Source organism: Eretmochelys imbricata, chromosome 6 (assembly GCF_965152235.1).
Source record: "Eretmochelys imbricata isolate rEreImb1 chromosome 6, rEreImb1.hap1, whole genome shotgun sequence".
In the NCBI taxonomy this organism is placed as follows: Eukaryota; Metazoa; Chordata; order Testudines; family Cheloniidae; genus Eretmochelys; species Eretmochelys imbricata.
The window spans coordinates 60,473,377-60,491,248 of record NC_135577.1 but is presented as its reverse complement, the minus strand read 5'-3'; the positions used below and the strand labels follow the sequence as shown (position 1 = coordinate 60,491,248).

The window sequence follows — 17,872 nt, the reverse complement described above, 5'->3', positions numbered from 1 at the left end:
CTGTTGCTAGCCACTCTTTCATAACACTTTAAGGAACGTGGCCCACCTAAAAGCCACCAATTCCAGAGCAAAAGGAGGTAAGGCGGCAAGGCGGCAATATAACGGACAACTGGTAGTCAGTAATGCTTTTCGTGATGACACTGAACAACACAAAGTAAAAGCAGCTGCTTGAGTCTAACCAACTGCACCTCTGCACAAAACCTAACAAGCCAACCAGGCAGTAAAGTCAAGAGGATAGGAAACTCAGTGAGGAGGTGGTGCCTGCAGCATTCTCCCAAGAGAAATCATCTTATTGCACCTATTTCCTGTCAATAAATATACAAAGTTGTACAAAACGTTCACCTAAGTTCCAATATAAATTACTCCTAATCAATGGGAGATTTCTCCCTCACTGGAGCTACATACAGCCTTCTGAATGCATGGCTACATGTATATGCTGGCTGACCCAGGAAAGTTCAGAGTGAGGCACATGCATTCTCCAAGTGACGGCATGTTTATTGCATGACTGATAGACCAACAGCAAGTACCACTTGGGGTTTTTTTCTGTATACAGTGGGAGCTGCTGGCAGGCTGGTTAAACTCTTGATTCAGTCCTTTGCTGAGCTTCTAAAATCTCAGTGGAAACCCCACTTCCTGTACAGGGATAGCTACTGCTCTGAAATCCGAATAGAAACACAAACAAAATCTTTTTCTGATCTCAAATCTCAAACGTAGGAACTATATTATCCTACATCTATAACTTCATTCTTCTTCGCCTCACAACCTTCATTCTTCTTTGCCTCACTTTTCCATGGCATATGTTATATATATTTTCTCATTTGTTTGTCAAGTCCACAACTGGCACAGAAGGGAGTATTATGTAGTTTCTTAGGGGCACCTACCACATTTGTGGGTGCTATAAAATAATAACCGCTTTACCCTCAAGATAGAAATTCAAAGCCTGAATGGAATGTAAAATTGAGAGCAATGATAGGCAGAAAAGAATTCACTTCCAAACAATAGCTAGACAACAGCATCGGGGACACAGAGGAAATAGGGGATGCAGTCTTGACCTAGGAAAGTCCGAGAATAGCTTGGAGGTCCTGTGCTAAGTGAGACCTAGGACAAGGCACTGAACCATAGAGTAGAGCCCTGCCCCAATAGAAATCCAGGAGAGGAAACTAAATCAAAAGACTGGAATCCCAGTCTAGATGACAAAGGACATATCCTTTCCTAATTCTGCATGTGGCATTATTGCTTAAATGAACAGGAGTTCCAAACACAAATCTAGAAACACTTATACTTTGACCCACTCATTACAAAAGCACCAAGCCTGCACAGACAGAACCTCCCTCTGGTCTCCACCGAGTTTCCTGTCTGATTTGTGTTGTCTGTTCTTGGGGCAGGGATGGTGTCTTTCTATGATTTGTACAGCTATGAACCCAGGTGCTATGGCGATGCAGAATATGTAAACAGAGCCTGGATCTCATGGATACTGTTTAAATTGTTTCAAAAATACAAAACCTCTTCTTTAAATGTAGTTTTTGTAAGGAAGATGGTTTAAAAACTATGAATTATCTGAAAGCCCAGATCAGAACCACCACATTACTGATCACTTTAGCCATTGTACTTAAGGAACCCCTGAGTCAAAGTATCTTTTGCTCTGGGCATCACTTAAATTTCTCCGCTCTAGGTACTTGTGCCCTTTGTAGATGTTTTGTGCATTAAGTCATTGAAGGTCTTGTTTCTGGCCACTGCAATTTGCTGTTCATCTTCAATACACCTTGAGTTCCTCCTACATTCACGAAAAAGAAAAAAAAAAATCCAGTCCTAGACTATCTGAGTGCGAAGACAGCCAGTCCTTCATGCCCACTGTGGTGTTTGCATGAGTTGGCCGTTTTTGATTGGTAGTTTAGACCTGATAGAGAATCAACTGGGTGATGTTCTGAACTCTCCTCTGAAACATTCATAGTGGATGCTATTTCACTGCAGATGCATAGAATGGAAATTAAAGTAAGCCGCCTAGAGAACGTTGCCAGGGGCTGTGACGTATTTTGAATTGCCTCTTTAAGGACAAGAAGTTTCTAGTAAATAGGATGGAGATGCTTGAAAACAGAGTGCTTACCTTCTATCTAAGAAAAATAGTATAAGAGCTTGGAGAATTTTTTTTTTTTTGGTAAGTTGCTGGATGAATTATTGGCAGCACATATTCCAACGTTCTGTTTCCCCCTGTGCGTCTAACAAATCCTTGTCTGTACAAAGTCCATAAAGTACACTAATAATTTGGGACTCTCAATCATGAAAAAAGTTCTTGAATTCTTTGAGGAGCACACCCAAAGGGTACTAATGGGAACCTGAGCCTCTGCCACACATCTACTCTTGAAGCGCCACAGGATTTTATTCTCTTCCCTGATCTATTCAATATTCACATGCAACTGCAAGGAGTAAAAGTGAGACTTCATAAACTTGAATGACAACATTATTAGATAACACTACCCTGTTCTTTATAACCTACAACACCACCACTATCAAACAGCTATTCCAGTGTCTGGCGGAGATAAGCTCGTGGATATGGAACAGCTGGCAGAAGTTAAACTCCAACATGCCACTATGGTGGTGTTTTCATTGGTGGAGGATGTGTGTCCATTATACATGAAGGCAGTTAGCAATTTAGGGCAGCTTTAATACTGCATGCTGACACTAGGCTCTCACAATGATGGATTTTGGAACGCTTACCTCCATTTTTACCCACTGCTCGGAAGCATCTCCAGAAGGTCCGTAGGAAGGATGCCCTGTTGTGGGGTGTGGCTTGGATGAAGCTGAACTCTCGGAACAAAATGTGAGTTCCTTGACGCACACTGTTAAAACTGCAGAGATAAAGTCAAAATGAGAATTCGATGTAGTATTAGGAAACTGAACCCAATATGGAAGCCTGGGGCCAGCTGTTATAAACAACAATCAAATCACAGGCAAAGTTACACTTTCTGAAACAAATCTCTAAACCATATCACACTTCACATCCATCAGTTTTCTAGACAGAAGTCTAGTTGCATTAACTGGATCTCAAAATCTCAAATTTGTGATTCAAGGGCTCTTGAAACTCAGATAAATTCATTCTAAAACATCTACAGATCCCAGGTGCCCAAGAGTCACTGGAAGGTTTGAAAGACTGAATAATCCTTCTCTTTGCCCCCTGAGAAATGGGTGAGTTTTACAGTTGCCTGTCTGTTCAGAAAATACATCTCCCTCTAGCTCATTTTGAATTGCACTTCCTGTCCCATCATAATTCTCCCTGCAGCCACCCAAGATGCAACTTGATCAGTGATTTTTGGATTTTCATTTCCAGGTTATTGAAATTTGCACATATTGTGGATGTGGAATCTATTTCAGTTTTGGATGTGATGTAAGTGGCAATTCATGGAGTGACACTGACGCTAGCACTACGGAGGGAGCATTATTATATTCCACCTTTCAAGCCAGATATAAGCCTTTACATGACAGTCAGTTTCTCCTGAAGATTCTCATACTCAGGTGCAAGGCTCCAACATTTAAGTTGTAAACACTGTAGGACAACATCTATTGGCTCAATTAACTATTTTCATTTGATTTTCTCCTCTTTTTTCCTTTTAGATTTTAAGAAACATTTTTATTGACCCCAGATGTTGTGAAGGTTTGGAAATACCCTTTTAAGGTGCAATGAAGATCAACATGTAAAGGAAATAGAAACAAGAATACAAACAACATTAAAACCAAAGTCACAACGATAAGGTCTCCTCTAATGAAAATTGAGTCATCCATGCATTTTGCTGTGCTTCTTACAAGCAGGGCAAAGATTTTATACACTCCAGAGAGATCATTAAGGGATTCCCCAAGGACAGCAGCTTAGTCCATCTCCCGCAGGAGAGTTAATGAAAAGATTCAAAGTTTATTCTTGATCACGGCAGAGCTTTTCCACAGGTAACTTCTCCACAAAAGCCATAATCCACTGGTCAGCAGGGAGCCTCTTAGTTATTTAGCTATTTTTAAAAATGTATCCTGCATTATAACTTAATATTCAAACCACTTGATTACAGATGAAATTCCCTTCGGAGGATAGGGAAGGGTCTTTTTTGTGACATAAAGGCAGTCAGTCAGTCAACCAGACATTCAAGAGCTCTTTTGTAGAACAGCAGTGGCATGTCACTTTAAAAAAATTAAATATAAGAATTACATTTCTGCCATAGGAGTAGGAAGTCTCTGTTTGGGTATAGAGTAGGCTTTTACTATCATGATCTTCAGGTTAAAGTTCATTAGATTTCTTTAGATTTCCTACTTTATCGGTATAATTTTAATTAACTCTAGCAATACATCAAGTGACAATGCCATCAGGAGATTTCTGAAGGCAAGAATTAGAAGCCCTAAAAATGGAACTATATAGGCACATAAGTGGTCCAGTATGATTTTTTCATTAGTTACCTTGAACTTTGAGATTTGTCAACACTGCTAATTTTATTGCAAGTCTCACAATAGTTGGTCTCTCTCAAATGCTTTAGTTCCTGGAGGCATATGAATACATGGGAATCTTAGGTTTCACTAAAATAATAAATTAGTCTCTTATCCTCATGGTTGCAAGAAAAACCTTGAAAATGTGACTCGAGCATACTTCAAAGACTCAAAACAGAAGGCAAATAAAAGGAACCCAAATAATCAGCTTTTGATTTTGGGGGCCTGACTCATGATTTCTGAGCTCTTAATGTTGCCAGTACTGTTTCTGCAAATACTACAGGCCTAACTATTATTACATATTTATTGAGCACTGCCAGTGTGCTCAGTGCTGTACAAATTGGATGAAGACAGTCACTGCTCCAAGAAGCTTATAAGCACAACAGGCCCCTCCAAAAAGAGAGGCAATGAATCAGGGGTCTGATTCACTTATTTCACCGGACTTTGCTTCACGCTTTAGATCAGCGTTTCTCAAATGCAGCCACCAGGGGCTTTTATTGCGGCCACAGCCTCCTGGGCAGTGACTCGAGCAGGGGCGTAAAGCAGTACCTCTCCCGCAGGGCCATCAGAAGGGGTTGGGCCCTCCCCTCATCTGAAGCCACAAACGCCAGATGAGCAAGCAGCCAGTGAGTTCCCCACCTTCCCAGGTGTGGTGAAGCCCGGGCTTCAGGCTTCAGCCTGGGGCAGTGGGCGACAGGTTCCGGTCATGGGACTTTGGTCTCTGGCCCTGGACCCCAGCCACACAGCGTGGGATGCTGGCTCTGGGCTCACACATGCCCCCATTGGGCCTGGCCCCCGCAACCTCCTCCAGCCCCGGGCTCTGGCCATGCGGTGGCGGGCTTTGGTCCTGGACCCTGGACTCACTGCCCGCTCCCCACCCCCATTGCCCTTGGCCCCCACTGTCTCCCTACCCACCTCTACATCAAGTGCTTAATTTGTCCCCTGGCTTCCCAGGGCTGAGTAAGTCTGCTTGATATGTGTACAGTTGTTAATATCATTTTTCACAGCCTCCCAGCTAGCTAGGAAGTCCGCTAGGAAAAGTGATATTAACAAACATACAAATATTACTTTTCGCAGCAGCAGACTTACTAGCTAGCAAGTCTTAAAAAAAATAAGGCAAACAAACACAAAAGAAACAACAACAAATGACAAGAATGCGCAAAGCACCTTATTCGTGTTTCTATTATGTTTAGGTCTAGTAAAGAATAGAGAACTGTACACTATTTTTATTACTGAGTCTGCAAAAAAAACCTACATAAATAAATAAATAATGATTTGGACATATATATGTGTGCATATTTATTCGTTTTTCCTAAAGTTAATTAAGTATTTTACGAAAAACTGTCATAGCGGCCACCAGCAAGAGTTGGTGGCTGCACTCTGAGGCCAGCAAAAAATTTACTGTGAGATGACTAAAGACAGATTAACAAAGTGTTACTACTCTGTTTTGATTTTAAATAATTATAAAAATACTTTGCCATCTGAGGATCTCAACATACTTTACAAATGTTAATGACATAATTGACATTTTTATTGTGTTAGTGTCCAGCTGCCTCAGCCAAGCCAGGCCCCATTGTGCTAGACACTGTATAAACATACTAAATAGCATTCCCTTTCCCAAAGAATTTACAATTCAAAAGGAAAAAAAAAAAGATAACAGGTGGATGAATCCAGTATGGTTGGGACAAGGTTGGACGCATTAAGGCCAAAGGGTTTACAGTAGCAACGGTATGATAGCACTTGGACAAGAGTTTTGACAGGCAGAGAGACAAGGTCAGATCTTGGAGATACTGTGAAGGAAGAAGCAGCAAGTTTTAGATAGCCTGGAGGTGTGAGTCAAAAGATCAGACCATGTCAAAGACAAAGCTGAGGTTAAGTACTTTGAGTAGGGCTCTACCAAATTCGTGGCCATGAAAAACACATCATGGACCGTGAAATCTGGTCTTGTGTGTGCTTTTACACTATACTATACTGATTTCACGGAGGAGACCAGCGTTTCTCAAATTGCGGGTCCTGACCCAAAAGGGAGTTGTGGGGGCGGAAGGGGTTCACAAGGTTATTTTCAGGGGGTTGCAGTATTGCCACCCTTATTTCTGTGCTGCCTTCACAGCTGGACCAGATGGAGAGCAGCGGCAATTAGCAAGTTGGGCACCCAGCTCTGAAGGCAGCATCCCACCAGCAGCAGCACAGAAGTAAGGGTGGCAATACCATACCATGCCATCCTTACATCTGAACTGCTGTGGCAGTGGTTCTGCCTTCAGAGCTGGGCTCCCAGCTAGCAACTGCCTCTCTCAAGCTGCCCAGCTATAATCTTGTGACCTCCCTACCAACTCCTTTTTGGGTCAGGACCCTTACAATTACAACAGATTTAAATAGCTGAAATCATGAAATTTATTATTTTAAAAAATCCTATGACCGTGAAATTTACCAAAATGGACCATGAATTTGGTAGGGCGCCAGCTTGGAGTACCAGGGTGGAGCTGATCATTTAACAGACAATAGTATTTAGGCTCAAAGAGAGGGGAAGTAACTTGCTGAAAGTCACAGAGATGCCAGTGATAGAGCTGGGAATGGAACCCAGATCTTTCAGCCCCAAACCATAGCTGTAAAGTCCTTCTTCCTTTCCCAGTGCTTTGTTGCTGAATTAGGATGCAGCCTGCTTGGAAGAAGACCCAGGCATGAATTTAATGAAGGATCTGAATGAAGAGGAGGCAGATAGAAAGGAAGAAGAGAAAAGAAGGCAATATATGAGAAGGATAATGTAATCCTTAGAACGGAGGTTTAGAATGAGATGCAGAAGAAAGAAGAAATGAAATGAGATGCAGCCAATTTTGTAGAGCCTTGAAAAAATCAGGATGAGAAGCTTGAACTTGATGTGGAAAAGAAGGCCTAGCTGCAAGTTGAGACAACTAGAAGCTCAGGAGCACACGGTGGTGCCACTGGAGAACAGGCAAAGGCCTGGCAGCATGTCCTGGCATAACTGGAATGCAAAGACTCAGGCATGAATTCAGTGCACTCTGATTTTATGGTAGTACACCAGATTATTACTGGGACTGAGGAGTAATAAGTCAGCTCACGAGTCACCAGTATTCTCAGCACAGGATAGATCTAAAGTCAGCAGGTAGAAAAGCATGATAACTACACAAGCAGTAACATGACAAGGCATGGGTGCGTATGTCAGAACATCAGCACACATAGGTATTACATCTGCACTACTCAGTTGGCTGACAGAATATTTCTCTCATCCCTCTCTTCTAGCAGTATGTTATCAGTTTTATAAAATGGGAGTAGTCTGCCCAATGAGCTCAAACCTGTGTGGTCATCCTGGATCCCAGCATTGAACTTTGCTACAGTTAAGATGGCTCTTTTTTAACCAGCCCATTTTATAAAGACATATATATTTTCTCATGGGAAATGTTTGCTTTGGCCTCAAGGAAAGCAATCTTCTTATCAGCTGCAGAGCTTGCCAAGCCAATCTGCAGCAGCCCCATCAGTGAAGTGAAGAGCCCAGATATGAGGGAAACCAATAGGACACTCTCTTTGCCTACAGTCACATGTGGGATACACTCGGTGGTCCCAACCATGAAGGCTGGCTGCATGTTGACCCTGGCCCATTTGAAATAAATTCAGAAGGACCCATGAGTGGCATGAAATCAAAGTCAGGTGCATGCATGGTCGGATCAGCTATAAGAAAATGATTTTTGACAGCAGCTGCAGACCATTCTTCACACCACATTTATGTTGCAAAGCAAGTTGGCCCACACTAGGTGACTTGATGACAAACATGCTCTTTAGTACCCAAAGGGGTCTGCGTACAGTGACAGGCTCAAGTTTGCTCTGATCTTTTCAACCATTCTGGCTGTAGCTTGTTCATGACAGATGTGTGGAGGAGTGACGTTGCTTAACACAGGGAGCTACGAGACTGGTGTGGGTTGATTCTTCCCAGTTACAATGTGCATAGTTGAGTCAACCAACTTGACATGAGATGAATGGAGTCAGACAGGGGCACCGTATTTTGTTGCAGAGTAACAGAGATACTCCAGAAGATTGGAGAGTTTGAGCATTTGCTCCCCATGAAGTGTCAGCCAATTTGCTTAGAAAGTATAGTTTTCCTCAGGTGGCTAAGATAACAAGACCTGTATCTAGGGTTGCTCTAAGGAAAACCAGGTGGAATTTGTGTTTCAAGCGATGTACGTTAAGATATTCTGTTCTTGGGCTGCTCTGCCATTGTAAAGATGGAACACATTCAAAACTGTCTTGGTCATGCTTGGTTGTAAAATGTCACAGACTACAGTGTTTGGCCATCTTAATCAAGTCAGCATTTAAACAGTCATCAAGTTCTGGGAATGACCAGACTTGGACACCTAAATGTCATCTGCATATGTGAAGCTGCAGGATTGGGTAAGTGGAAGGTCTTTTGTGTACAGGCTGAAAAACATCAGTACAAGCATAGAGAGCCTTGGGTTAGACCATTGCTTTCTCTTTTCCACTATCTAACTCGGTCTTCCATGTACACTCCTGTTGTGGAGGAGGAGAAGGAGGAGGTCAATGATACTGACTACCCATGCTGGAAGTGCTCTTGACAATTGTGTAAGAGCCCCATATGCTCGAATGTGTCATATGCCTCTGTCAGGTCCAGAAATATAGCTCCCATCTTCAGGGTTTTTTTTTTTTAAACTGTTTTTGTTGACCGATGTCAAAGCCAGTACTCGATCACAGGTCCTCTAACCTCTCCAAAAGCCTGCTTGCTTGACGCCGAGTACTGACTCTTCAGTGCATCTCCCCAGAAGTGGAATGAGATACTCCAGCACCTTGAATGGCACTGACAACAGGGATGTAGGTTGATAGCTTGCAACTTTATGTGGGTCTTTCCCCAGTTTCAGGAGAGCAACAACTTTTGACATTTGCCACACCTTTGGAAGTTGCTCTTTGTTGAGCGCTCATGTCAAGAACTGTGCCAGCCACTGAGGTACACAAGTCCCGAGGTGCTTCAAGAACTCTGGCAATATATTATCATAGCCAGCAGCCAGTGCTACTCCTAATATCACTCAGAATTTTGTCTAACTCTGTGGCTGTGAATGCCCTCGGTGTACTGCTAAGTGGTGTTTCTCTGATGGAACTGACGCCATTTGTCATGGACCTGATGGCTGACATGCTTCTCATTTGGGCCCACTGACACATTCAACAGATGGCTGGCAGCTTGGTTTGACACAACAGGTGATCCATTCAGGGCAGGTGCTTGCTGAGCTGCACTGAGATGATGAATCAAATTCCAGCATTTCTGGATTGAGTAAGTGACATCTAGATTCCAAGTTGTCTCTTCCTATCTAGCAGCATCCAGTGACTTGATTAGGTGATCAACAATATCTGGATCATCTTCCAGGACCAGACCTGATGCAGGTTAGGAGTGACCAAAGAAACTAGTCATCTGTTCTAGTTGTGGAATGAGGCTACCCAGGACTCAATAATCACTAATATACAAGAATGTCTACCCTTAGACAGGATCAAAGGCACTAGTGGAGAGAAACAAGAATGGTTCGGCTCCACTGTGTTTTCAAATTCCTTCATATTGGGTAAGGAAGATGGCAGTAAAGAAATAACCAGTTATTGATGTTCGTGCTGATAAGCCAGGACAGACAGGATGATTGTACATATCTGTAAGTAGACCCCTTTCCCAGTTTGGTCTACACACACAGCCCACTAGTATGAGACCACATGTGTTCCCCTCCCTCAAAGAGTCTAGCTTTCTTAACCAAGACATCAACACATAGACACTGTCTCAGTGGGCGATCCAGGGCTGGAGCACCCACTGGGGAAAAAAATAGTGGGTCCTCAGCACCACCGGCAGCCCCACCAATCAGCTCCTCCCCTGCACCTCCCACCAGCTGCAATCAGCTGTTCAACGACATGCAGGAGGCACTGGGAGAGAAGGGGTGGAGCTGGGACAGGAAAAGGTGGAGGAAGGGTGGGGCACGCTCAGAGGAGGGGGCAGAATGGGCAAAGCACAGGTCAAGCCCCCCTTGGGAATTCAAAGTGGGCACCTCTGCATCAACAGTAAGGTAACAAAGCTTGGTTTCTCTCCAGGTTTAGCTGCTGCTAAGGTTCCTCCCTTACTGCTCAGCCCATACCCTAGAGCAGGGATAGTCAATACCCAGACTGAAGGCCAAATCTGGACTGCCAGATGCTTTAGAATGGACCCTGAAATCTTACTTATTTTTTATTAATTATTATTAATTATTATTATTATATTACAATTGTCTTTGGACCTTGACTATACCTTGACCAATATATTTGGACCTTAACAAAAAATATTTGACTACCCCTGCCCTAGAGTCTCCTCTATGGGACAATCCCCATCCTTTATATCCAGCTAAGTGAACAGTCAGAGCCCACTTAAGGGAATCAACACATCCTAGTAAACAAGGCTATTTCAAACGCAGTCATTTTCTCCTCAAGCAGCCAATAAGAAGAGGTTTTGGTTTACTGAAAAGCAGCAAAACAGAAAACACTATCTATTCCTTTAGCTATATGAAGTACTGCTTCTCACCTCTACTGTGTGGTGTAGCCACCTGCATGTGTGCCCTGTGGAAGAAAAAAAGAATTGTACTAACTCTATATCAGGGGTGGGCAAACTTTTTTTTGTGGCCAAGGGCCACATAAGAGTATGGAAATTGTATGGCGGGCCATGAATGCTCACAAAATTGGGGGTTGGGGTGCGGAAGGGGGTGAGGGATCCAGCTGGGGGTTTGGGATCTAGGGTGGGGCCAGAAAAGAGGAGTTCACGGCGTGGGAGGAGGCTCCAGGCTGGGGCAGGCGGTTGGAGTGTGGGCTCCGACTGGGGGTGCGGGCTCTGGGGATGAGGGGTTGGGGATGCAGAAGGGTACTCCAGGCTGAGACCAAGGGGTTCAGAGGACGGGAGGGGGATCAGGGGTAGGGCAAGGGGTTGGGGCATGGAAGGAGGGCAGGCTCTGGGGGGCACTTACCTCAAGCAGCTCCCAGCAGCAGCAGCAGCTGATCCCCCCCTCCGGCTCCTACGCAGAGGTGCAGCCAGGCGGCTCTGTGCACTGCCCTATCTGCAAGCACCACCCCTGCAACTCCCATTGGCCATGGTTCCTGGCCAATGGGAGCTGCGGGGGCAGCATGTAAAGCCCTCTGGTTGCCCCTATGTGTAGGAGACGGAGAAGGGACACGTCACTGTTTCTGGGAGCTGCAGAGAGCGAGACAAGCTCCTGACCCTGCTCCCTGGAGCTGGGCAAGCCCCGGACCCCTCTCCCCAGCAGGAGCTTGAGGACCAGATTAAAACATCTGGAGGGCCGGATGCGGCCCCTGGGCCATAGTTTGCTCACCCCTGCTTTATATGCTTCAAAACCACTGATTTCAGACATGGTAAGAAGCTTAAGGTTGCTTGGTTCCCCCGCCCGCCCCCAAAAAAGCAGCCATCCTCACGGGAGGCAGGCAAATTAGCACTTTAACTGAAGTTACCATGGATGCAATTCCTGATTTGTCTAGTTGCACCAGAAATTAAACTACAGCCCTCATTAGTTCACTCTAATATACTGTAAGCACTTGTGCTTCACGCCAAAGTTTTGGTAGGTAGATGGGTAATCCTTGCATTAGCAAAGCTGCCTTTCCCACCGCTGCAATGAGTGAACTGGGGAGAGGAGAGAAAAATAAACCCCAGGATCTTGGCTGGGTCCAGAAGTTGAGAAAGCCCTTTGCAGAGAGGACTACAGCAGAGATCTGTGCATTTTCACTCCTTGTCCTTACATACCCCACAGCAGCCAAACTGCAGAAAGGAATCTCCTTAAGATGCCAGTATTGAGAATGATGGGTCTTGCAGCGCACTCGCTACGCCTGTGGGATGGGCATAAGAGAGGAAGAAAGAGGGTTCAGGAGGACATGGTGATAACATAGCCAAAGCTCTCACAAAAGGCTGTGCTGGGAACTCCAGCACTCAGGTGCTGCTTTTCTGAACAGAAGCAGTTTTCAATGGGGCTTTGTCTTTTGTGTAATTACATTTCGGCATCCTGCCAGAGTTCAGAAACTTTCAAGCACTCTTTTCAAACCTTTAGCCCTCTAAATAGATTGTAAAAGTCCCAGGATGCTATGGTAACGTCCCAATAGAAACCTACCACACTGGTTACTCTCTGCCTGCTGGAAACAGGCAAAGCCAAAATGCACTAAGCAAAGAGAACCTCATGTCCTAGAGAAGGACAGAAGAGCTTGACAGGTGGCCCCCCTTTGGTTACTAATATTAAGCACTGAATTAATTCACAGGACCCCTCCCCTATCGAAAGGGAAGCATGGCAAATGGACTGTGGCTCCCTGACTCAAAGAGCATTGCATTCATTTGCACCAAGAGCACGAAGCAAAGGCAGCGAGTTCTCTCTAAAGGGAAACTCCAATGTAAGATGAAAGATTAAATCGCTACACCTAATTACAAAGCAGACTAGATCATTAAAACAAAATTAAGAGTCAAATACAAAGAATCAGGCAGGAAGCTTCCATCTTGACGATTTGATGATGAAAATATGACAGAACTAGCTCTGCTAATAGCAAGCATTGGAATCTTGAGGTTTCAAAACTCAGGCATGTTCTGCCATTTAAAAAAATGTGTGTATGTAGTTAACGACTGTTAACCATCCACACTGAGTGCTAAAATTACAGTGATTACCTTATGACTAACTCTGAAGCCTTCCAATTTGCAATGCTTTATAATGGCAAAGCTGGTCCTTTTCAGCCCTAGTTTTCACCACCAGACAGGACTCCTGTGGAGACACATTATTATGATGGCAGCTCCCATTGAGAGACAACATTCTTATTCACTGATGAAGGTAGTGAAATTCTCTCTCTCACACACACCCACACACACACAATTCTTATTTAAGGCCCCAATTCTACAGCTGTTAGTATTATATTTAGTTCTAATGATTTAAGTAGCCAAATCACTGGAATGTTCATTTACTTACCTATCCTGAAGAAAACAGGTGGCATATTCACAACCACTCAGTAAAACACTGCTGCATCAACTGCATTTTTTCCTTCAGCCTCCCCCCATGACTTAAAGACTATGAAATCAGCCTTAGGAAAAACAAAAAAACAACGAGGAGGACTTGTGGCACCTTAGAGACTAACCAATTTATTTGAGCGTAAGCTTTCATGGGCTAAAACCCACTTCATCAGGTGCATGGAGTGGAAAATACAGTAGGAAGATATATATAACAGTACATGAAAAGATAGGAGCTGCCTTACCAAGTGGAGGGGTTGAGACAATTCATTTAGGGTGGGCTATTATCAACAGGACGAAAAAATCACTTTTGTAATGGTAATTAGAGTGGCTCATTTCAAACAGTTGACAAGAAGGTGTGAGTAACAGTAAGGGGTAATTAGCATGGGGAAATTAGTTTTTAGTTCTTGTAGTGACCCATCCACTCCCAGTCTTTATTCAGGCCTAATTTGATGGTGTCCAGTTTGCAAATTAATTCCAGTTCTGCAGTTTCTCATTGGAATCTGTTTTTGAAGTTTTTTTGTTGAAGAATTGCCTCTTTTAAGTCGGTTATTGAGTGTCCAGGGAGATTGAAGTGTTCTCCGACTGGTTTTTGAATGTTATAATTCTTGACATCTGATTTGTGTCCATTTATTCTTTTGTGTAGAGAGACTGTCCAGTTTGGCCAATGTACATGGCAGAGGAGTATTGCTGGCACAGATCACTTTGGTAGATGTACAGATGAATGAGCCCCTGATGGTGTGGCTGATGTGGTTAGGTCCTATGATGGTGTCCTTGAATAGATACGTGGACAGAGTTGGCAACGGGGTTTGTTGCAAGGATAGGTTCCTGGGTTAGGAACACTGCTACCACTCTGAAGCCTAAGGAAAGAATGACATCTTCCTTTAATGCAATCAACGATAGATTTTGAGGAATTCCTCTGAAACTCTGCAATAATGTTAAGATATGAAACAGTTGCTGTGGATTTATTTCTGACAATTAGCTTTAACAAAGGAGAAATCCTTACTAAACTGTGGGTAGATGTGAGGTGATAATTAACACATTTAATATCCTGGCACGGTTGGACCACATAACACTGCAACTGCAGACATCAGGCTTCCAAAGATCTTTCCTTGTCTCACCTACCCATAAAGTTTATTTCATCTGAAAAGGGACATGGCTCAAAAAATAAAAAAAATCTTTTTCACGTTACTTGGCCTGGGCTCACGATAGGATTTGACTCTGCAGAGAGAACATAGGTGGCATGGAGATGATCTCCAAGTAATGTTTCAAGAGGAAATGAACCAGCAGCACCTGTGACACAGCTCAGAGTAGGCAGTGAGCCAGCTTCCTGATATTGCTTTTTATCAGAGGGAGCCCTCCAAGCCAAGGTTATGCCTTCTAAAGAAGGGGAGGATTTAAAAAAAAAGTTCCCCTCCCCTTTGCCTTTCCTATACTAGGTCAGGTTTCAGAGTAGCAGCCGTGTTAGTCTGTATTCGCAAAAAGAAAAGGAGTACTTGTTAGTCTCTAAGGTGCCACAAGTACTCCTTTTCTTTATACTAGGACAGTAATTTAACACCCTGGGCTCTCAAATCAAAGCTTGCAATGACCTTGCTGTGTTGAATTATTAGCCCAGGGTACTATAAAAAAGAAAAGAAAAAACCTCTGAAACAACAGAAGCCTTTTGATCAGAGCACCATACTGTAGCTCGCTGTAACTCAAGCTGGCCATTCTTATATAGCAGGAATTAAGGACTCTCCCCCACCAGGCAGGACCCTATTAAAGGACAATAGCTGTCTGAAAAAGGATAAGCAAGCTGATATGGATATAATAGGCCACATACGGGGGACCCTTTTTACTCTGAAATAAAGCTTCTTCTAAGAGTTATATGCTGGGAAATCCAGTATTCAGGGAGATGGGAGGGGAGTATAATAGAAAAGGGTGAGTAGCCATGCAGAAATGTTTGAAGGTACTTAAGGAAAAGGGAAGGGAGCTTCAGAGAGAAGCATCAATCATTAAACATTAGTACTTTCAGACTGATCAGGTGCAATTCTAGGCCACGTGGTAATTTAGCGACAGACCAGAAGGGACTGGCTGACAGGATTTTAAAAAGATTTTAAAAGAAGAAGCAGAAGAAGCAGTAGTAGTAAGTAGCAAAGAATTGAAACTCAGTGGTAAATCACCCACTAGAAAGAGGGGGCCGCTTGGTACTGGTGCAGACAGTTTATGGTGGTCACTACAATTTACTGCCCAACTTTCCCCACAATAACTTATACTCTCCTTACTCCTCCCCAAAAAGCATCAGGCTAATAAAAACTTGCCATTGTACTGCAAACAGTGGAGGCTTCTAATCCTTACCTACCAGGTATCTGATGCTTTGTTGAATATACAGGTATGACTGGGCACAACTGGAAAGAGAAGACAGTTTCTGCTTCAGCTGTTCTGTGACTTTCACTCTGTGTGGATACTCTTGTGGTTGAGGCACAGGATTGAGAGTTGGGAGGTCCAAGTCCTTGGTGCACAACTTTAGACAAGTCATAGCCTTTGTACCTCAGTTTCTTCATCTATAAAATGAAGAGGAGACTTCCTGGCCTTGCAGGGAGTTATGAGGATGTGTTTGCAACACACTCAAACTATAATGGTGAACTCCATAAAAATGTCTATTAAAGAAAAATAAACATTACAGAATGGCTTTCTGCTTCCCTTCAGCCAGGTGACCCACAGAGAGAACTCCTCCTCCCTGCATAGCATCCCCTGCTGTTCTCTAACCTAGCCTGTGAAACTCCCAGTGAGCCAAAAATAGTTCACCATTGGTAAAATGCCACCATAATGTTATTTTAAAATATAAAAAACTTTCAAAATTGAATGAATTAATCATTGGTACTGAACACTAGATTTCATCTAGAAAAGCCCAGGAAACCAAGTTCTCTCTTTTCTGTTTTTTGACTATATCACAGAAACAAAATGGTAGATTTCTTGGACTCTGGTGAACACATCTACTTTTTAGGGTGCATTAATTCATGAATCCCTTGTCTTGATGCACTTCAAATTGGGAAGAAAAATTCTACCCTGGCCCCAGACATCATTTATTAATTTTTTGGCATATGACTTGCGGCTTTTAGAAAGGAGAGGTGGTACAAAAATTGCGCCTATCACAGAAACTCAATGTCACCTTTTTAGGAAGTGGCTATTGCCATGCCATAATACAATACAGCCAATTAGGTTCAAACAATATACCCAGACACTCCTGCACATTGGATAACATCAATTGGGAAGAGATTGCTGTGCAACAGAAGGAAAGAAACAACTTACAGGAACTCCAGCTTTTAGATACCTAGATACTAGGGCATTTCTCAGACTACTTAGTCCTCTCCCTTCCTGCATTACAATCTGCCCTAAATCTGTAGCTGTCCTTCATTACTCTGCATTGTACACACTAGTCAGAGGAGTGCTACAAAGAATAGAGTTTGGGTTATGTTAAGAGCTTTTAAAACAGGGAGAAATTATGTTTTTAATATAGCATACTTTAAACAAAAGGATAAGATAGTTTTCAGGTCCTCTCTTTAACCCACACTGTTTTTAAACAGCACCTTAGAGTCCTGTTTTCATGATTAGGACAGGCTCGGTCTGCCATGGAATTCTAGACGGTATACATACCAGAACTCATGGTCATCTCCTAGGGTGGGAATGCAATGGGCGGCTACTGATCACTAGGAAGGGGAAGAATGCAGCTAAATGGGGGGAAACCACACAGCCATAAAGAAAATACATATTAATTTTTTTTTTAGTAAAATTAGCTTTCAAAATAGCATTGAAGTAGCTGTGGGATTTATAATGAGCAGAGATGGCTAAGGTACCAAAACATGAATGTCTCACAGACAGGAGCAGATAGCTTGGCACAGAAAACGTAACAATGGCTGAATAACTGCATCCACTGTGAGAGCTGGCAGGGAAGAACTACCCAGCACCACTTTTTCATCCTAATAAAGGGCAAATTAATCCACAACTGCTTCATAAAAAGAAAGGGACTTTCAAAAACAATTTAAGAGAGAGTTTGCAATTTTTCAGAGACATTATTAAGGGCACAAGAGCAAACGATCCCACCGCATAGGAAAGATAGGAAGCATGGCAAGAGACCACCCTGGCTTAACCAGGAGATCTTCAATGATCTGACAATAGGACAAGAGTCCTACAAAAACTGGAAACTAGGTCAAATTCAAAGGATTAATATAAACAAATAAACACAAGTATGTAGGGACAAACTTAGAAAGGCCAAGGCACAAAACGAGATTAAACTAGCTAGAGACAAGAAAATATTCTACAAATACATTCAAAGCAAGAAGAGGACCAAGAACATGGTAGGTCTGTTACTCATTGAGTGGGGGAAACCAATAAACAGAAAATGTAGAAACGGCAAAAGTGCTA

The 17,872-nt window shown here is 43.1% G+C and overlaps 1 protein-coding gene across 3 annotated transcripts in view; it reads right to left on the bottom strand.

The window, feature by feature from the left end:
• The window catches only part of CSTPP1 (centriolar satellite-associated tubulin polyglutamylase complex regulator 1), a 148,948-nt gene that overhangs the window by 91,729 nt on the left and 39,347 nt on the right, over positions 1–17,872 (bottom strand). For all 3 annotated transcript variants that reach the window (XR_013346348.1, XM_077818635.1, XM_077818636.1), the window contains one exon: positions 2,716–2,846. Coding sequence is in view for 2 of the 3 variants with exons in the window: in XM_077818635.1 (XP_077674761.1) it covers positions 2,716–2,846 (131 nt within the window). In the remaining variant the exon portion in view is untranslated. The remainder of the gene's footprint in view (positions 1–2,715; positions 2,847–17,872) is intronic.